General features: G+C 40.8%; 1 protein-coding gene, 1 non-coding gene and 1 pseudogene across 2 annotated transcripts; 1 reads left to right on the top strand and 2 right to left on the bottom strand.

Moving 5' to 3' along the window:
• Positions 1–473: 473 nt before the first annotated feature.
• Dusp19 (dual specificity phosphatase 19) lies at positions 474–14,921 on the top strand. Its single transcript, NM_024438.4, has 4 exons — positions 474–866; positions 4,454–4,500; positions 7,468–7,620; positions 14,052–14,921. Exons 1-4 carry the CDS (start codon positions 644–646, stop codon positions 14,289–14,291), a joined length of 663 nt encoding a protein of 220 aa, NP_077758.1. The 5' UTR covers positions 474–643; the 3' UTR covers positions 14,292–14,921.
• Positions 11,943–12,898, bottom strand: Gm13690 (predicted gene 13690; annotated as a pseudogene).
• Positions 11,965–12,050, bottom strand: Mir684-1 (microRNA 684-1). Its single transcript, NR_030454.1, has one exon. It is a non-coding gene; the product is annotated as a microRNA 684-1 (primary transcript).
• Positions 14,922–17,569: the final 2,648 nt, after the last annotated feature.

Consider the following 17,569-nt stretch of genomic DNA (forward strand, 5'->3'; position numbering starts at 1 on the left):
CTTTTTAATGTAGATTCTATTCAGTTGGAGCCTCACTAGCAGACTCAGTGGTTCTATCTAGTCAATGTTTCTTCTAGAACTAACGGCAGAGAAAAAAGTGAAGGCAGAGGAAACGAGGGGCAGCCCCTGGGGCCTTAGGCTTTTGTGAGTGAGCCACAGGAGACTCACACTGGGGTGGGAAAAGGCCGTGAGGTCAGCTGCTGTCATCTCCGTAACCAGTCTAACACTTCCAGAAAAAACGAGACATCAGCTCTCTCCAAATGAGTCTTAGCAATGAATATTCCCCCACCCCCACTCCCGCTCCCCGGGTCCAAAACTAAGCTAAGATTAAAAAACCAAGAGTGAAGGAAGACACGCCCAGATAAAAAAGCATCTGAATAGATCCGGAAGACCCCCAACTTCCGTCAGATGAGAAACGGCATCCAATCGGCGCCCGTTTCTTAGCAGCCAATCAGCTCTCACCTTACAACGGTGCTCGGGAAGCAGGCCTGGGCTGTGCTCTTCTCTGGAAGGGGTGAGGTTGTCACTGCAGGGGCCAGCTCCAGTAAGTGGCTAGTGACTGACTAGCAGTGCAGTGCCTTTTTTGTTTTGTTTTTTATTTCTTTTTTCTTGAGCTTGCTGCTTTTCCTTCTCCGCTCATGTAATGCACTCCCTGAACCAAGAAATCAAAGCATTCTCCCGGGATAATCTCAGGAAGCAGTGCACCAGGGTGACCACGCTAACTGGAAAGAAACTTATAGAAACCTGGGAAGATGCCACAGTTCATGTTGTGGAGACAGAGCCCAGCGGTGGGGGTGGTTGTGGCTATGTGCAGGACCTTACCTTGGACCTGCAAGTTGGCGTTATTAAGCCCTGGTTGCTTCTGGGTGAGTAGACTGACTCGCCACTTCCTTGTGGAGTCCTAGGCTGGGTTCCTTTGCCATCAGCTTCCCCTATGCACACTAATTCCCTATGCACAATAATATCAGCTATCCTGATGTACAGTTGAAATGTTTACTTTTTTAGGTTAGGAACAAAATAGGGACGTGTCTGCCCGCACAACCTTCTTCTGAAAACATAGTAGCACTTTGACACCTGATGATTGAGTTTTAGAAGAAATGTTCCTCTGTTTTTCTAACTTTCTTTAAAAGATAATGGGATGTTGTATTTTCTTGTATTATAGAAAAGACTATATCCTTTAAAAAAAATGCAAAAAGCAAGTGGCTCCTTGGCTGTTGAAGGGATGTTGAGGGCACACGTCCTTCCTGTGGCTGCATCTGCTCGTGGTGCCTGTCTTTGGGTGTTAAACACAGGGCTTCTGCTTCATAGCTATGAACCCGATGGTCTTATTTCTTGTGCTATGGAAATACTGAGTTCGTATACAAGCATCGCCCACAGATAACAAAAGAAACAAGCTTGTAAGAGAACTCACTTGTTACCTTGTTGATCTGGGATGGTGTTCTGTAGAAACCAGCCTGTTCCATAAGTCTGCATTGGTGTGCATTTATGAATGAGAAATTAACACTTGGACACAGAACCAGGAGTTAGACACACCCACAATATGAACTATACACAGCATATAATTGTTTTAAAGATCTTCAAATAGGGATTATCTTTATATTACAAACAGGAATTGGCATTAATATTGGTTAAGTAATTTGCACAGGCAATAGATTCAGTAAATAGCAGAGATGTCCAAGGGGATTAGGTCTAAGTCTGACTGACTCTTGCACACCATCATAGTACTATGTTGTTTAAGGCTGGACTTACATTAGGTGTTCCAATTCATTTATCCTCTCAAAACTGCAAAAACCCATCTGCTTACATTATTTTTTAGTTTGTTTATTTTGTGTGCATGTGTGCATAAGTGTATGCGCGTGTAGTGTGTGTGTGCATGGCACTACACCTCCCCAGCTCCTGTCTGCTTTCACTGAAGGGACATCCTATAAGGTTGTTTTGGCATTGTGATTTTTTTTTTTCTTTTGGCAAAACTCAAGTCCCACCATGTATCCTAAGAACTGTCACATACATTTTCTCTAGATTGACTCAATGAATAGGACCAGATAAAATTTGCAGTTTAGAGAAAAGAAAAATACCATCTTCTAACCAATGAAAAGCAGAAAGTGAAGTGACTTTTGGCTGAGCTGGCTAGTTCAGATCTTATGTCTTCATCTAAGAATGAGATTATTTATATTCATACTTTGCAACCCCCCCAAGCGTTTTCTGACCTCCACAATTGATCACCAACTCTATCTCTGTCTGTCCTTTGTCTGTCTTTCTCTCTCCCTCTCACCCCCTCTTTGTCTTTCTCTCTCTTATGTACACAATAAACAGAAAAAAAAGTAAGTGAATAAATTAGCAAATACTTTTAAAAAAAAAGAATCTTAATTGGCTGCAATTAGAGCTGTCTCAGAAGCTGAGAGAGGATAGTAACTAGTTCAAGGCCTGCCTGGGCTCCAGAGTGAGGTCGGATTGAGCAACATAGTGAGAGTCAGTGATAGAGTACTTGCTTCAACGCCACAAGCACACCTAATACACAGCATTTATGTTTATATCAATATTGTCTTAATTTGGAAGTCACTTAGAAAGTAAAGCAACTATAGTCGACCTGACCTGTCTGCTTCAGATATGGAGAGAGAGAGAGACAGAGACAGAGACAGAGACAGAGACAGAGACAGGGACACAGAGAGAGAATTACCAAGGCAGTCAGTGTAGGGTGAAAAGGGAAATAATTTCATTTAAGTTATGTTACAATTTTTTATTATTTTAAAATAGAAACAGAATAGAATAATTAGTTTAAAGATATATTAACTACTAAACTAAAATTAATGTATCTGAACCTGTTTACCCATCCCAACACAGTTAAAACCGAGAATCACCTTTTTAGTCATGAAGTATTTCCAATTGATAAAAGTCACAGGATGGTGAGAGAACAGAGTTTCTGTACCCACCACACATATTTACCAAATGCTCATATTTTGGAAGTCCAGCTTCCAAGTAGACAGAAGCAGAACACACATTCTGCTGACCAGGTTTAGTAAGGAGCCTCTCAGCTTGGAATCACTGTGTGCTTGTGACCTCTTGGTTATCATGTGAGAGAAGCTGGCTGATTCCTAGATATGGAAGGGGATGGAAAAGAGCATTGTTTATGGAAATGGAGCCACAGAAAAGTAAAATTCTCGAAATCCTTTATTGCGAATGTCCTATTTGATCATTTGGGAAACCTGCTATACTCTGTCATTCATTCTTTGCTTTTTTTATTTGTTTGTTTGTTTGCTTTTTGTTTTTGTTTTTTGAGACAGGGTTTCTCTGTATAGCCCTGGCTGTCCTGGAACTCACTTTGTAGACCAGGCTGGCCTCGAACTCAGAAATCCACCTGCCTCTGCCTCCCAACCAAGTGCTGGGATTAAAGGCGTGCACCACCACCGCCCAGCTAATTGTTTGCTTATTAACTAGAGCCAGTCTCCAAATGTGGGAGAGTAGAGAACCATTTTCAATAGAAAGAGCCGGTGAAAGGCACAGCACTAGCGGCACACAGTGTGTGGGTGGGAGCCCATGAACCTCAAAGCTACTGAGTGTTCCCTCTCCTGCTGCCCTGAACTCTGTGGGTGTCTGATTTCCTTAATACCCTTTTTCTTTTTCTTTTATAAAAGAAAGGGCTATTTATTGTAACCCTGCGTTTAGTGTTTTGTTCGGTGTACTTTGTTATTCAGCAATACATATTTTTATTTTCTATTGTTTATTTCACAGCATGCCTGGAGCTTATGTGTGTATTACGGATCTAAACTCAGGTCCTGTGTTAGTAAAGTACTTTTCCCGCTGAGCCATTTCCCAAGCCCCTGAAGCAATTCTATTTCCTAATATATTGAGAACATGATCGCCATGTGTTACCTATTTTAATGTTTGTTTCCAGTGGTACATATTGCGGGACAGATCTCACTATGGTAATCTTTAAATTCTGAGCACCTCTGTTGGACTAGGAGTTGTTTTGCTTGCTGGTTTTGTTTTTATTTGTTATATGTTGAACATCCTGAGAGGTAATCACTGCAGCACCTATGACTTTAGTGTAAATTATTCAAAATGGGAAAGTCCATAGATTATAAAAGATAATTTTCCACGATGAATATTACCAAATTTCCCTTCCCAAAGCTGGTTTCTTCCCATAATCATTTTTACCCCCTCTGTTGTGATTTTTTTTTTTTTTTACATTTTTTTATTCACTTATTTTATTTATATGAGTACACTGTAGCTGTCTTCAGACACACCAGAAGAGGGCATCAGATCCTATTACAGATGGTTGTGAGCCACCATGTGGTTGCTGGGAATTGAACTCAGGACCGCTGGAAGAGCAGTCAGGGCTCTTAACCACTGAGCCGACTCTCTAGCCCACCTCTGTTGTGATTTTTAAGAGAATCATTACAGAAAGTTCCCATAACTGTACTTATGTTCAAGGTAATATGATTTATTTCCTCAGGGTCACAGGATGCTGCTCATGACCTGGAGCTACTGAGAAAGCATAAGGTAAATGAAGAAAATGGATATTTCAACTCTGGCATCACATACAGGAAGATGTCCATTCTTCTATGGGAAGGATTGTATCCCTCACTTTTGCATAATTTGGATTGATCTGTATCACTTGGGGTATCCTTTTAGTAGCATTGCTGAAATAATTGCATCTATTTTAAATATATAGGACTGTAATTCATCCTTTCAGTTTTGTGTTCTTCTCAGATTCCTTCATGCCCTCATGAACTGGACTCTGGCAGGGCTTATTTCTTGCCTCTGCTTTCCCTCATGTCAGATTTTCCCTCATGTCTGCTTGTCACAGATCTACCTATTCTCGCTCCTGGCTCATATTCCAGTCTCATGGACACTGCTTCTGACGACCTCGCTTCACACAGCCAATAGGATTTATTGCTCATTTTCAGTATTTCTTCAGAGTAATTTTTAGCTATTTGCTGTTGTCAACTCATGTTAAGTGGTTTGGGGTTCTTATGCACTGAGTGGACCCAAGAAGAAGCCAAAGGTGTACAGCCGGGCATTGTGTGGTTGAGTGCAGAGTGATGGTGCCTTTAACCCAGGTTTGTCTTATTTAGTTTGGGGCTTGGGGGCTCGGGAAATGCTTCTTGGAGGAGGTGATGCTTCAGTTTTGCTCTGAGAGGGGTTGAGAAAGGAACAGGCATCTTAGGACTCAGATGGAAGAGATGGGGTGTGTAGACACCCCAGAGCTAGAAAAGAAAAAGGCTGACATTTTCAGGGACAGAAACAGCTCAGAAAATGATGTGAGAGCGAAGATAATGAGTGAGAGAGGTAAGCGTAAAAAAAGAGTATGGAGGGCCATGTAAAACCAGTGCAAGTTGTCTGGAAGTGATCCAAAACATGGCAGAAATCCAATGAGAGGTTTTATCTAGGGAAATAGCAGGATTACATTGGCTTCCAAAAAAGATTTCTCATTAGAAGCCGCATGGGAAATAGACTGTGGGAAATGCTTGAGCTAGAGATGGAGAGGCCAACTGTGAAGTTATTTTAGTACTCTTAGAGAAGATGATAGTAGTGGATTTGAGATATGCTTAGATATCCAAATCCTTACAATTCAGTGATTGCTTAGTTATAGGGAGAAGGGGCTTCCTAGTTGGTTGCTGGACTGTTTAGGAAGGATTAGGAGTTGTGGCCTTGTTGGAGGAGGTGTCTCACTTTCAAAAGCCCATACCAGGCACAGTCTCATGCCATCTCTCAGTGTGGATCAGATGTGGGCTCTCAGCTACTGGTCTAGCACCATGACTGACTGGCTGCTGCCAAATCTCAAGCAAGCCCCCACTTAAACGGTTTCTTTTAGGAGTTGCCTTGGTCATGGTGTCTCTTCCCAGGGGTAGAACTGCAAGTAAGAGAAATTGGGTGGCACCAGGAAGGCGTTGAGTTAAGGCATTAACATTAAGGCCAATGTTAGAGAAGTAGAAGATTCTGGAAAGTCACTCGAGGAAAGTGTAGACGTAGTAGTATGGATCCAGGTGCACATACCAGGAAGGGCCTACAAAGTATGCAGGGATGTATCATTTATGGAAGTAAGGCAGAAAGAAAGCGTATAGGTAAGGCAGTGAGACCTGATGGGAAGATGTAAAGGTTGCCATGACACTTTCAGAGGAGATCATCTCCTCTAAAAGGAGCAAACAAGGCAGCAAGAGACTGGTAGGGCAGCTTGTGTGAGCTGACTTCTCTGAGAGCATTCATCTCACTGAGACTTCATAACTGGCAACTGTGATAAAGGTGGGAAGAGCATTTCGGCTGAGAGAAGAGCTGTGGACAACTACCACCTCTCCTCCCCACACACACTGGTGTGGGCTGAGACAAGTGGTACACTGGGTAAAGACCTTACTCATCGTATGTTTGTCACCCACAGCTCTGAGGGAAACAGCAACTGATCGAATGGAGGATAAAAAATGTGACGTGTTAATTATTTGCAGTTATTTCCCGAAGGAAAATATCTAATGATCAGTTCATTAGCTAGTCTGATACCTGTGCCTGTCAATTTACAGACCTGTGTTTAATTTAGCTTCTCTTTGATTTATTACGCTTATTAGCACGATAATGAGAAATAACGACCCTTAATTGCGTAAACATGTGAGAATGCCTGGATCGCCTACCAGAATCCTTGCACACCAACAGTTCAACAAAACGAGAGAAAGTTTCAGCCTTCTTTCCACTAACTGATCAGTGCTGTTCAGGGTAATGAGGCAAATGGAATCTGAAAAACCTTTGCATTAGCAAGTTGTGGTTTTGTTTTGTTTTGTTTTTGTTTTCACTGCTCCTGTTTTAATGGCATACTTGTCCACATTCTGCTTCACTGTTGGGGTGGAAAAGAAGATCATCTCTATCGCACCCTGCTCGTTCTCCGCACAGTCACCCTCTTAGTCATGCCTAGGAAAAGCGAACTCCTCTTACTATCCTTACTATAAAGGGCATCCCAGCCCAAGGCCAGCATCAGTAAGCAGTTCTCTACCTGAGAAATATAGGGAGGCTTTATTGGGAAAAAAAGGCCTTTTAGGTTGGGTCCCTCATCATCTCTACTACCTGTGGTTCACTGCAATAAAACAAACCAACCAACCAACTGACCAAAAACCACCCCTTGTCACCAAAGTTTTTGTATGGCTATGAACTGAGGGTGTTTGTTTGTTTTGTTTTTTTTTCCCCCAGTAGATCTTTTAAGAACTTTCTGCTAAGGTCATTGTTCACTCAGTGCTTGTGATAGTAAGTTCACCCTGGTCTTCATTTTCATTGAGTTGGGTTACAACAAAAGGGCTGTACATGTATTATGAAGGAGCATTGCTGTTGAGGGATGAGGCAGAGGAAAGGGCACAAAGATGATGTATCATTCAGTGAGTCAAGTTATATTTCTGATTATTCTTATTATGGAAATTAACATTATAGTCTATTTTTAGATTATCTGATTCATAGAACTTAAAATTCATCTTTTTTTTTCTTTCCTTTAAGGTGACTCATATTCTCAATGTTGCATATGGAGTTGAAAATGCTTTCCTCAGTGAGTTTACATATAAGACCATTTCTATACTGGATGTGCCTGAAACCAATATCCTGTCTTATTTTCCAGAATGTTTTGAGTTTATTGAGCAAGCAAAACTGAAGGTGAGGTTTGTTTTGATACAGTTATTCAGAAGTAGAAATTCAAAAACATAGGACCACCGCCCAGTCTTTGTACATTTTGCAATGGATCTGTGAAGAGCCATTGTGAAAATTTCCCTCCAGCAATACTCACTAACTCCTTAAGGTTTTCATTCTCTAATTGGTTTTTTCTTTCTTAATGAGAGGTTTGCTTTTTATATTAATTTAGTTCTGTTCTGAGTTCTTACCAAGAAACACTAGGAGATAAACTCCCTCACTTAATGAATCTTTCTTTGCAAATATGTAGTTACATATCCTCGGAGGCTGTATTGGGACCTGCATTTTGACTGATTCATAAGAAACCAGATGGACCAAAGGGTACAGTCTGCTCTAGTCTTGTGAACGTATTCGTGACGATGAATATTCATTCATTTTCATGACTAAGGCACAGAGACTGTGTATCTGTGCATTTACATTTTTGTTGATATATTTATTGAGGCAGGGTCTCATGCAGCTTAGGCTAAGTTTCTGACTTGCTGGTGTAGCCAAGGATGATCTTGGACTTTTGATCCTCCTGCCTTTGCCATCCCAGTGCTGGAATTACAGCTGTGCATTACCATGCCTGTTTTTATGTTGCCCTGGGATGGAACTCAGGGCTTTGAGGCCAAGTAAGTACTGTACCAACTGAGCCATATCTCTGGCCCTCATGTGTTTGGAACCATAGAATTTTAAGGAAGAATAAAATTTTTTTGTGTGTGCTGAGATTATATGGAATCCTAATCAAGAATTGTCTGCTGGTTTTGTGACTTTAGAAGATCAGCATGGCATGGCGTATTATTTTAATCTTAATTTTTGATCTGCATCAACGTTCTGATAGGCAAGGCTTCTAGGATGGTTATTACCTAAAGTTGTTCCTTGAAATGATATTTTTTGTCAATATTTTTACATTTTTATTATAATTAAGTTTATAATTTTCAAAATCAATTCCTTTAATTATTATGTATAACTGAATGTATATACATCTTTAATACAGAATAATATCATAGAATTCATACTTACAGACTTGTTTATTGTTAGCAATATCACATCCACAGGCAAGATTGTAGGTGGGGTTTATATAATAATTTCCTCCCCAAAGAACTAATCAGGAGTTCCATGGTAACTCTGCTATTACCTTCCACGAAAGAGTGCATGCCTGTAGTGACAATTTTGGAATTTTGCTTTCTTTAAAAAACATAGAAATATAAGAATATATTTTCATTTTAGTCTCAGGCTGGGATATGGGACGGCTTCACAGCAGCTGACTATGATTTGCTTCATGCTCTAGCTGGGGTGTGATTTTGCCAGCTGCAGTTAGTTTCTCTAATTTTGTGACATTTGGGATTCTGGGGACTTTTCAGGGGGTATATAAAAGCTAGGGCCCTGAGAGGTGGTGTAGGTTGTTGATTGGTTGTTGTTGATTGTGGTTTGTTAGGTAGTCATGTGCGAAGAAGGAACCAGAAGTAGAAATTAGTTATCTTCACAAGGAAGATCAAACTTGCCCCAGGGAAATCAACATTCCTAATCAAGAGGAAGTAGTCTAAAGATAATGGCACCCCCTGACTTTATTCAGGGACCTCTTGCCTCTCCTCTCTATCCCTTTTTTCAACTCTATCTAGTGTTGGGAGGTTGAAAAGGCAGAAGAAAAGGGGTGGAGAAGGGTGGAAGGAAGAAGAACTCACACAATAGCAAAAGAACAGCTACACATCTACCAGCTCCTAACCTTGAGCATGAACCTGAGCTTTGAAACCATGAACCTCTAGGGAACATGCTCAAAACATATTCAAACTACAACACCATGTCTAGACAGTCATGAATGTCGTCAGAGTGACCTGTGCTGACAGATGCTTGCAGTCAGACTTCAGCATGATAATGAGGTAGGACCTGAGTCTTGCTTCACTGACTGACAGAGTGGACTATCCAAAAAGGATTGGAAATATTTCATTATTTAATTTAATTTAATTTATTTATTTATGTTAAAAGATTTATTTATTTTATTTATATGAGTACACTGTAGCGGTCTTCAGACACCCCAGAAGAGGGCACTGGATCCCATTACAGATGGTTGTGAGCCACCATGTGGTTGCTGGGATTTGAACTCAGGACCTCTGGGAGCACAGTCAGTGCTCTTACCCACTGAGCCATCTCTCCAGCCCTAATTTTATTTTTAATATAGCATTTTAAATTTAGTTTTTGAGAATTTCATGCATGGACACAATGTATTTTAATCATATTTCTCCCCTACTCTTTTCCCTCCAACTCCTCCAAGATCCTTCCACATCCCCCTCCCAGATTCATGTCCTTGTTTGTTTTTTCAATAACTCACTGAGTCTGATTAACTGTCCATATAAACATCAGCATGGGGCACCCATGGGCATAGGGCACCCACTGGAGCGTAGTTAACCTATACTTATAAAGAAAACTGACCCTTCCATTCCCTAATACCAGTCAACTTGTCAATAGCTCCTCAAGCAGGGTCAAGACTTGATGAGCCCGCGCCATCCCTGCTGGAGCGTTGACTGGCTTGGTCTTGTGCAGGTCTGGTGCAGGCACCATCAGCTGCAGTGGGTTAGTGAGTGCAGCATTCCTTCCGTGTTCAGAAGACACTGTTGCACCCAGCCTCGACTTCTGGCTCTGACAGTCTTTCTGCCCCCTCTTCCACAATGTTCCTGGAGCCTTCAGGGGAGGGGTTATCACATACGTGTTCCATTTACGGCTGAGCACTGCACAGTGGCTTATTTTTTTGCTTGTTGACTGGTCATGAGTGTCTGTATTACCAAGACCCTTCCCTGGATGAGGACTGAAAACTTGACAGTCAGTGTCTTTACCTACTGGATGGCTCATCTTCCCTTAGTGTGAACTTTTAGGGTAACAAGATTTCTTTACACAAGTGCACACTAAATTGATTTATTTACTTAGCAAACATTCACAGAATTCCTACTATATGCTAAGAATTGAACTTAGTGCTAGAGATTCAAAGATGGGTGAAACAGCCCTCCTCTCTCATCTCACCTGCAGAGGGCCAGTTTTCTTAGGACAAGAGCCAGGGTCGGCTGCCCGAAGAAGAGGTAAAGGTCTGTGAGACATAGCATAGCAGTAAGTGTAAAGGGAACTTTGCTTCAGTATTTTTAAGCTCTCAGAACAAGGAGTAAAATCCAACCATTCTTTTGCAAGTACCTTCAAGGACAGTTTACATAAAACTGGAAGGAAGGAATTTAAAAGCTATAGGAAGTAGTTATTGGGTCTGGAGGATTTGCCTAGCTGTTAAGAGCACTTGTTCCTACAGAGTACACAGCTTCAGTTCCCAGCACCCATTTGCTGTCTCACAACCATCTGTAACTCTAGTTTCAGAGAATCCAACACCTGACCTGAAGGTACTTCATACACAAGGTGCCCATGCATGCATGCATGCAGGCAATATACATAAAATAAATCCTAAAAAGAAAAGTGGTTATATAACGTAGTGAAAAGAAAATATTAATACTTTCAAATGAGTAAATTTGAGATCTGAAGATTTGTTTTGAACTGATACACACACACATATACATATATATATATATATATATACATATGTACATAGTAATTTTCAAGTTGTTGTAATATAATTTTTAAACATTTTAAGTCATAAAAAATTAGCTGTTGGTACAAAGTAAAAAAAAAAAAAAAAAGAGAAGAAGAAGAAGAAAAAGGTTGAGCTGGAGAACCGAGAAGCACTGGGTGAGTTCAGAACCACCCTGGGCTACTTAGGGAAAACGTGCCTTAAAATGAAAAGTTAAAAAAAAAAGGACTGGGGATAGAGTGCTTCCTAGTGTGTACAAAGCTGTAGATTTAGTTCTCAGTACTGCAAAAAGCAGAACACACACACATACACACAAACAAAAAAAGAAAAGGAGAGAGGGGGGGGGCTAGAGAGATGCCTCAGCAGTTAAGTGCTCGGAGTGAGTTCTCAGTACCTAGGCAGCTCACAACCCTCTCTAGTTCCAGAGCCCTCTTCTAGCTTCCATGTGCACTGCACCCATATGTGCATAAGCCCACTGTCTGTGAGTGTACACAGACACATATTGTTTTTAAAAATAAAAATAATTTTTTAAAAGTGAGAACATTTCTTGATGTATAGATGTATATAGTGAACATTATTTTCCTTTCTTTGTGCAGAAACAAAACAAGAAAATGAATCATAGTTATGTCTAAGAAAACACTTGAAGTATACTTGTTGATGTAAGAAATTTTAAAATACTGGTCATTTTGTTGCTAATCATTCTTTTTTTTTGTTTTTTTGTTTTTGTTTTTGTTTTTGTTTTCATTTTAAACAAGAAGTTTATTTAAACAGCAAGACGCTTGACTTGAAGGGAAAACTATCTAGGATCATTTTGTTCAAGAGTAATTTATCCCTACTTAAAGACAGATTGCCCTACATGTAACAGCTACGTACAAAAAAGTTATAAAATTGTCCTTGGTTTTACAATGATAAATGAAAAACATTAAAATTCTCCAATCGAACAAGGTATGCAAGGATTTGTTGTTGTTGGGTTCTTTTGTTAAAACAATGAGAGCAAAATAACTTACTGGAATATAAAGATAAGAGCTGAATGAGCATGCCACTAGTGGAGAAGGGGGTATTTTCACAAACCCAGTATTTTTCCCCAGACCACCTCCATCTCATGTCAACCAGAACAGAACATCGGTAATTTAGTTTAAAAAAGGAAAAGAAAGAGAGAGCACTATGCGTGTGCACATACACCAGTTACTTTATGTACAATAAAGAAATGGGGACAGGGAAATGAAAGAAGAGAGAAAACTATACTGTAGTAGTCAGGATGTGGTGGGACCAAATTGTGGCTTTCTAATTGAGAATGTATTCTTGGTCTATAACAAAATTCTGGAGTAAAGTAGCAGGCTCCCTTTTTAGTAGACACCTCCAGTCTGCTGCTGGAACACATCAATCGTATCTTCATCCTCCATTTCCAACTGTGCAGGTGTGTCTGTTTCGTTGATTGGCTGCCCATCAAACCGGAATCTGATCTGCCTCATTGACAAACCCTGCCGTTCACAATAGGCTTTCATTAGTTTACTAAGTGGTGTATGTCTCTTAATCTTAAACTGCACCACAGAACCATCCTGTCCCGCCACCTTCAAATTAATATGATCATTGTTCTCAGTCTTGACTCCTTCCTTGGGTTTCTCGTCGGCCATGGCGAGCGCCGGAGTCTCCTCAGCTGCCGCTTCACAAAAGAGGCACCGGGTCTGCACTGAGGGAGCGCACCGCTAATCATTCTTTAGAAGAGATACACTTGCAAGCTTGATAGAATGGGTTAAGAAAGAAATTGTACCACAGATACACAGATGTGAGGAAGCTGCCTTGAAAACCTAAAATAGCCAAGTGACCCATAACAACAGTAGTGTGTGCCCCGTGCTTGCGGGATAGGGGCTCCAGTAATTTGTTAATTCGTCCTGTCCCTTTTCTGTGGTAGCAAATGAAGAGTGGAGAAAGGAAGTTGCTGAAGGGGCTAATTCTGTGGTGTGTGTGCTCTGTTCACTATAGATCATTAACTTTTTAGAAGCCTGTACTAGGCCAGGCTGTATCAGTGCTGACCCATCAGATCTACTCCATTCATTATTAATACGCTATTGCCTCCATCAGTATCCACCCACACTGTTCATTTCTCTTGTAAAGTATCGTTTACAGGTCACCCGAGACGCTCTTCACTCACTGACCTCACTGCTGGTGTCCAGTTACCTTTTCCACTCCATGTTCTTATAAGCTGTCCAAGCCATCATTTACTGATGAGTTAAAAACATTTTTAATTTACTTCCTTACAGAATAATATTCCCCAGGGCAAAATGTTTTTCCCCTGCCAGTCATTTTGTATATAGATGTTCAAGCCAGTGACACCAGTTATTTATATGCATGGGAAGTTAGTAGGCTTTTATGTGTACTGGGCTGAATCACTTGAGTCCTGTAAAAAGTGCCATTTCAGAATTCCAACCACATTATCCGAGCATTTCAGTCTGGGCAAGAGCAGATATTTATTGGATGATTTTTTTTTTTTTTTTGCAATGCAATTTTTTTCCCTCATTTTTTTTTTTTTTTTTTGCAATGAAATGTATTCTGGTAAATACATAGACAAGTCATTTACTTTGTAGTTTTGAGTCTACTAAGAATGTGTAATTAGGGCTGGAGAGATGGCTCAGTGGTTAAGAGCACCGACTGCTCTTCCGAAGGTCCTGAGTTCAAATCCCAGCAATCACATGGTGGCTCACAACCCTCTGTAATGAGATCTGATGCCCTCTTCTGGTGCGTCTGACGACAGCTACAGTGTACTTAGATATAATAATAAATAAATCTTTAAAAAAAAAGAATGTGTAATTAAGCCTTCTCAGGTGTCTAATATGAACTTTGTTTGACGGCGTTTCAGGATGGCGTGGTTCTCGTGCACTGTAATGCAGGTGTTTCCAGGGCTGCTGCAATTGTCATTGGCTTCCTCATGAGTTCTGAAGAAGCCACTTTCACCACTGCCCTGTCGTTGGTGAAAGAGGCGAGACCATCCATATGTCCGAATCCTGGCTTCATGGAACAACTCCGCACCTACCAAGTAGGCAAGGAGAGCAATGGAGGTGACAAAGTGCCCGCGGAGGACACGACCGGTGGTCTGTGATCTGTACTCCAGCAGAGGCAAACGACTTCTGCATCAGACTCTGTCCTCTTGCCTGTGTTTTGGAAGGAAACTTGGAAAACTTCCCTTTTCTGTTGTCTTTTACCAGTGGAAATGAACGTTACCTTTGTCGCCCTGAATTAATACATTTTAAAGTTTTACCTTTTCCTTGTTATTTCAGTATCTAGTTAAGTGTTTCTTTGAGTTCTAAGAGAAAATAGTGTATTATCAAGTCAGTAAATCAGTGGTTTGTGTAGGAAAAAGTTTAAACCTAAAAACCTTTCTTAGAGTTAGAAAAACAAGCCATGAAGCCTTTTAACCCCTTCTTTTCTCATATGCTTTCTGACCTGAGAACCTTTGAAGTGATGAACTTACTAAGTGAAGACTTAGCATTTCAAAGGGAAGTCAAATTTTTGAGAATATTTTTAAGGTTAAAAATAATACCTGTACCTCCTCCCCTCTCCCCCCGCCAAGAGTACCAGAATCAAAAGGAATTTATATTCATTATATAAACATTTATATAATGATTATAAATTCATGTGATCGTTATATCCTCTTATAAAAACCTAATTTCCATTTTCACTTTTTTTTTATTTTGACTTTTACATTTGGTCCTATTACAAACATTTCTCTTATATGCTTCAAGTGATTGTGTAGATGCTGTGATTTTATGATTTTTTTAAAAATTAGGTGTTATCTCTTATACTTTGTGGGGTTTTTTTTTGAAACTTCAACTTTTTTTAATTAAATTGTTTTATTTATTTACATTCCAAATATTCCCCCCCGACCTGGGTTTCCCCCCACCCCCGCCAGAGTTGTTCACCCCATCTGCCCCTTTGCCTGAGAGGGTGCTCCCCCACCCACCCGCACACACATCAAGCTTTTTAACTAGGGTGCTAAGTGTTCTGTTTAGGGGTCACCTACCATGCTTTTGGAGTTTCCTTGGATCCCTAAAAACTGCATTATAGTGAGAGACGATTTTTAAAGATGGAATCTCAAGATTGATCTATTTTATTATTCTGCTGGAGAACATTTTTTAGGAAAACAAATATGAACCCATAGAAAGAAAGCTGTAAAGATTGTTGGGCTGCTTAACGTTATCCACATTGTTTCCTAGAGGAACACTTGAAAGAGGTTTCTTTTCCCTTTAAGGTTCCCATTCACCAAGTTGAACTATGTACATTATAAATTTGCTTCAAGGCTTTGAACTTGGGCCAGGGGATTGCAGATCCAGTGGCAGGGGATTGCAGATCCAGTGGCATGCTTAGTTTGCCAAAGGCCCTGACCTCCATCATCAGCAACACACACACTCGAATAAATCTTTTACAATTTTATGTAAGTACATACTGCAAATCTTAACTTTTTCTAGTTATGAGGGAATTCTTTCACGCCTTTTGAGTGACATTTGTGATAAGTGCTAGAAAGATAAGTGGGTGTTGACTGAAGGTGGGTGGGCTGTGGCAGATTTTTCAGAACTGAGTCGAGAGTATATGTAAAGGGCAAGGACTGGGGAGGAGCACTGAACGTTGGCGGCACGGAAGTTCCGAGATGTGGGAGCGGCGAGCTGGAGGCCATGAGATGCTGTCTGTGAGGGTGGACTGTTGGCATGTCAAGTGGGAGCTGGCAGAGTTTTGGGATGCTAGTCTTTTGGATTAGTGAGAAGATCGAGGGGTGGTAATCGGGAATTTGCTTAGAATGTTTTGTTGTTATTGCTTATTTTCACTTTTATTTTGTGTATATAGGCATTTTGCCTGCTTGTGTGCCTGTGCACCACGTGCATGCGGTATCCATGGGCCAGCAGAGGGTGCTGTATGGGACTGGGATTTCAGACAGCTGTGAGCTGCCATGTGGGTATGGAGAATTGAACCCAGATCCTCTGGAAGAACAGCCAGTGCTTTTAGCTGAACCATCTCTCCAGCTTAAAGAAATGGTAGTTCATTCATTTGAGACAGGGTCTAATGTTTAGCAGGTGGGCTCTGACTTGCTCTCATGGCCACCAAGCCTGGGTTAGCTGCTTGGTGCTGGGTTTCTTACATGCTAACTGAGCTGTATTCCCTAATCTTCAGAATATTCTTTTAAAGGTTCAGTCTGGTTGTATTGCCTAGAGTGAATTAGGAGGAAAAGCAAGACCAGCGAGGAGGTTAGGTCCAGGTTTGTAGTGGTGACGCTAGATTTAGTTGATACAGTAAAGATGGAAGGAAGTGGAAGCTAGAGAGAGGGCTCAGTGGTTAAGAGCACTCACTGCCCTGTCAGAGGACCAGAGTTTGGTTCCCAGCACAAGCATCAGGTAACACACAACAGTGTGTAATTGCAGCTCCTTTTCCAGGTTGTATGACCAGCCTTTGGCTGCTACAGGCACCAGCACACACACACACACACACACACACACACACACACCCCTACACATAATTGAAATAAAAATAAATCATATAAAAAGAAAACTTACAAGCCTTGACATTGAATTTTATTGAAAAGAGGAGTTTTCAAAAATCTCCCCAAGGTTTCCAGCTTCAATAACTAGAGAACGGGCAGTGCCCTTCTTTGGGATAAATATTCATTCCAAAGTTGACCCTTTATATTTGATTTGAGGTATCCTTGAGATAGCCAGGTCAAGTGAGTATGTCAAGAGACCAACTCAGTGGCACACTTGGGCATTGTTATGAACTGGCAGCAGGAATGGACAGCGTCACACAAGAAAAAGTTTAGAGTACAACTAAAGGTACTAAAACTGGGCCTTAGGAGTTAGATAGCTCAGCAGTCAAGAGCGCTGACTGCTTTTCCAAAGGTCCTGAGTTCAATTCCCAGCAACCACATGGTGCCTCACAACCATCTGCAATGTGATCTGATTCCCTCTTCTGGTGTGTCTGAAGACAACTACAGTATACTTACATACATTAAATAAATAAATAAATAAATAAATAAATAAATAAATAAATCTAAAAAACAAAAACAAAAACTGGGCTTTGGAAAACAGCCACATTTAAAGGCTGGATGGAGGGTGGGCCAAGAAAAGAGATATGGCCAGAGAGAGAAGAGAACATCCAAACACACTGTCTGAGGAACCAAGGAGGGCTTCAGAGTGCATGAGAAATAAGAGCAAATGATACTGAGGCTTTCCATGTGATAAACAAGTAATTGAAGATGTCTGGGCTCAGTGGCATGGAGGTTAAGTGACCTTGGAAAGATCAGTTTGGTGGAATAAGTGATGGGAGAAGCCAGACTGATGTTTTTGTTGCTATGTAGTTTGCTGAGTAATAAGGCAATAACATGCCTATTTTGGG

Source organism: Mus musculus, chromosome 2, assembly GCF_000001635.26.
Source record: "Mus musculus strain C57BL/6J chromosome 2, GRCm38.p6 C57BL/6J".
Lineage (NCBI taxonomy): Eukaryota > Metazoa > Chordata > Mammalia > Rodentia > Muridae > Mus > Mus musculus.

Coding starts and splice junctions, on each gene's coding strand:
- Dusp19 (NM_024438.4), top strand. CDS start 644: ATGCACTCCCTGAACCAAGAAATCAAAGCATTCTCCCGGGATAATCTC. Junction 4,501..7,467: donor AGCTACTGAGAAAGCATAAG/GTAAATGAAGAA, acceptor CTTTCCTTTAAG/GTGACTCATATTCTCAATGT. Junction 7,621..14,051: donor TTGAGCAAGCAAAACTGAAG/GTGAGGTTTGTT, acceptor ACGGCGTTTCAG/GATGGCGTGGTTCTCGTGCA.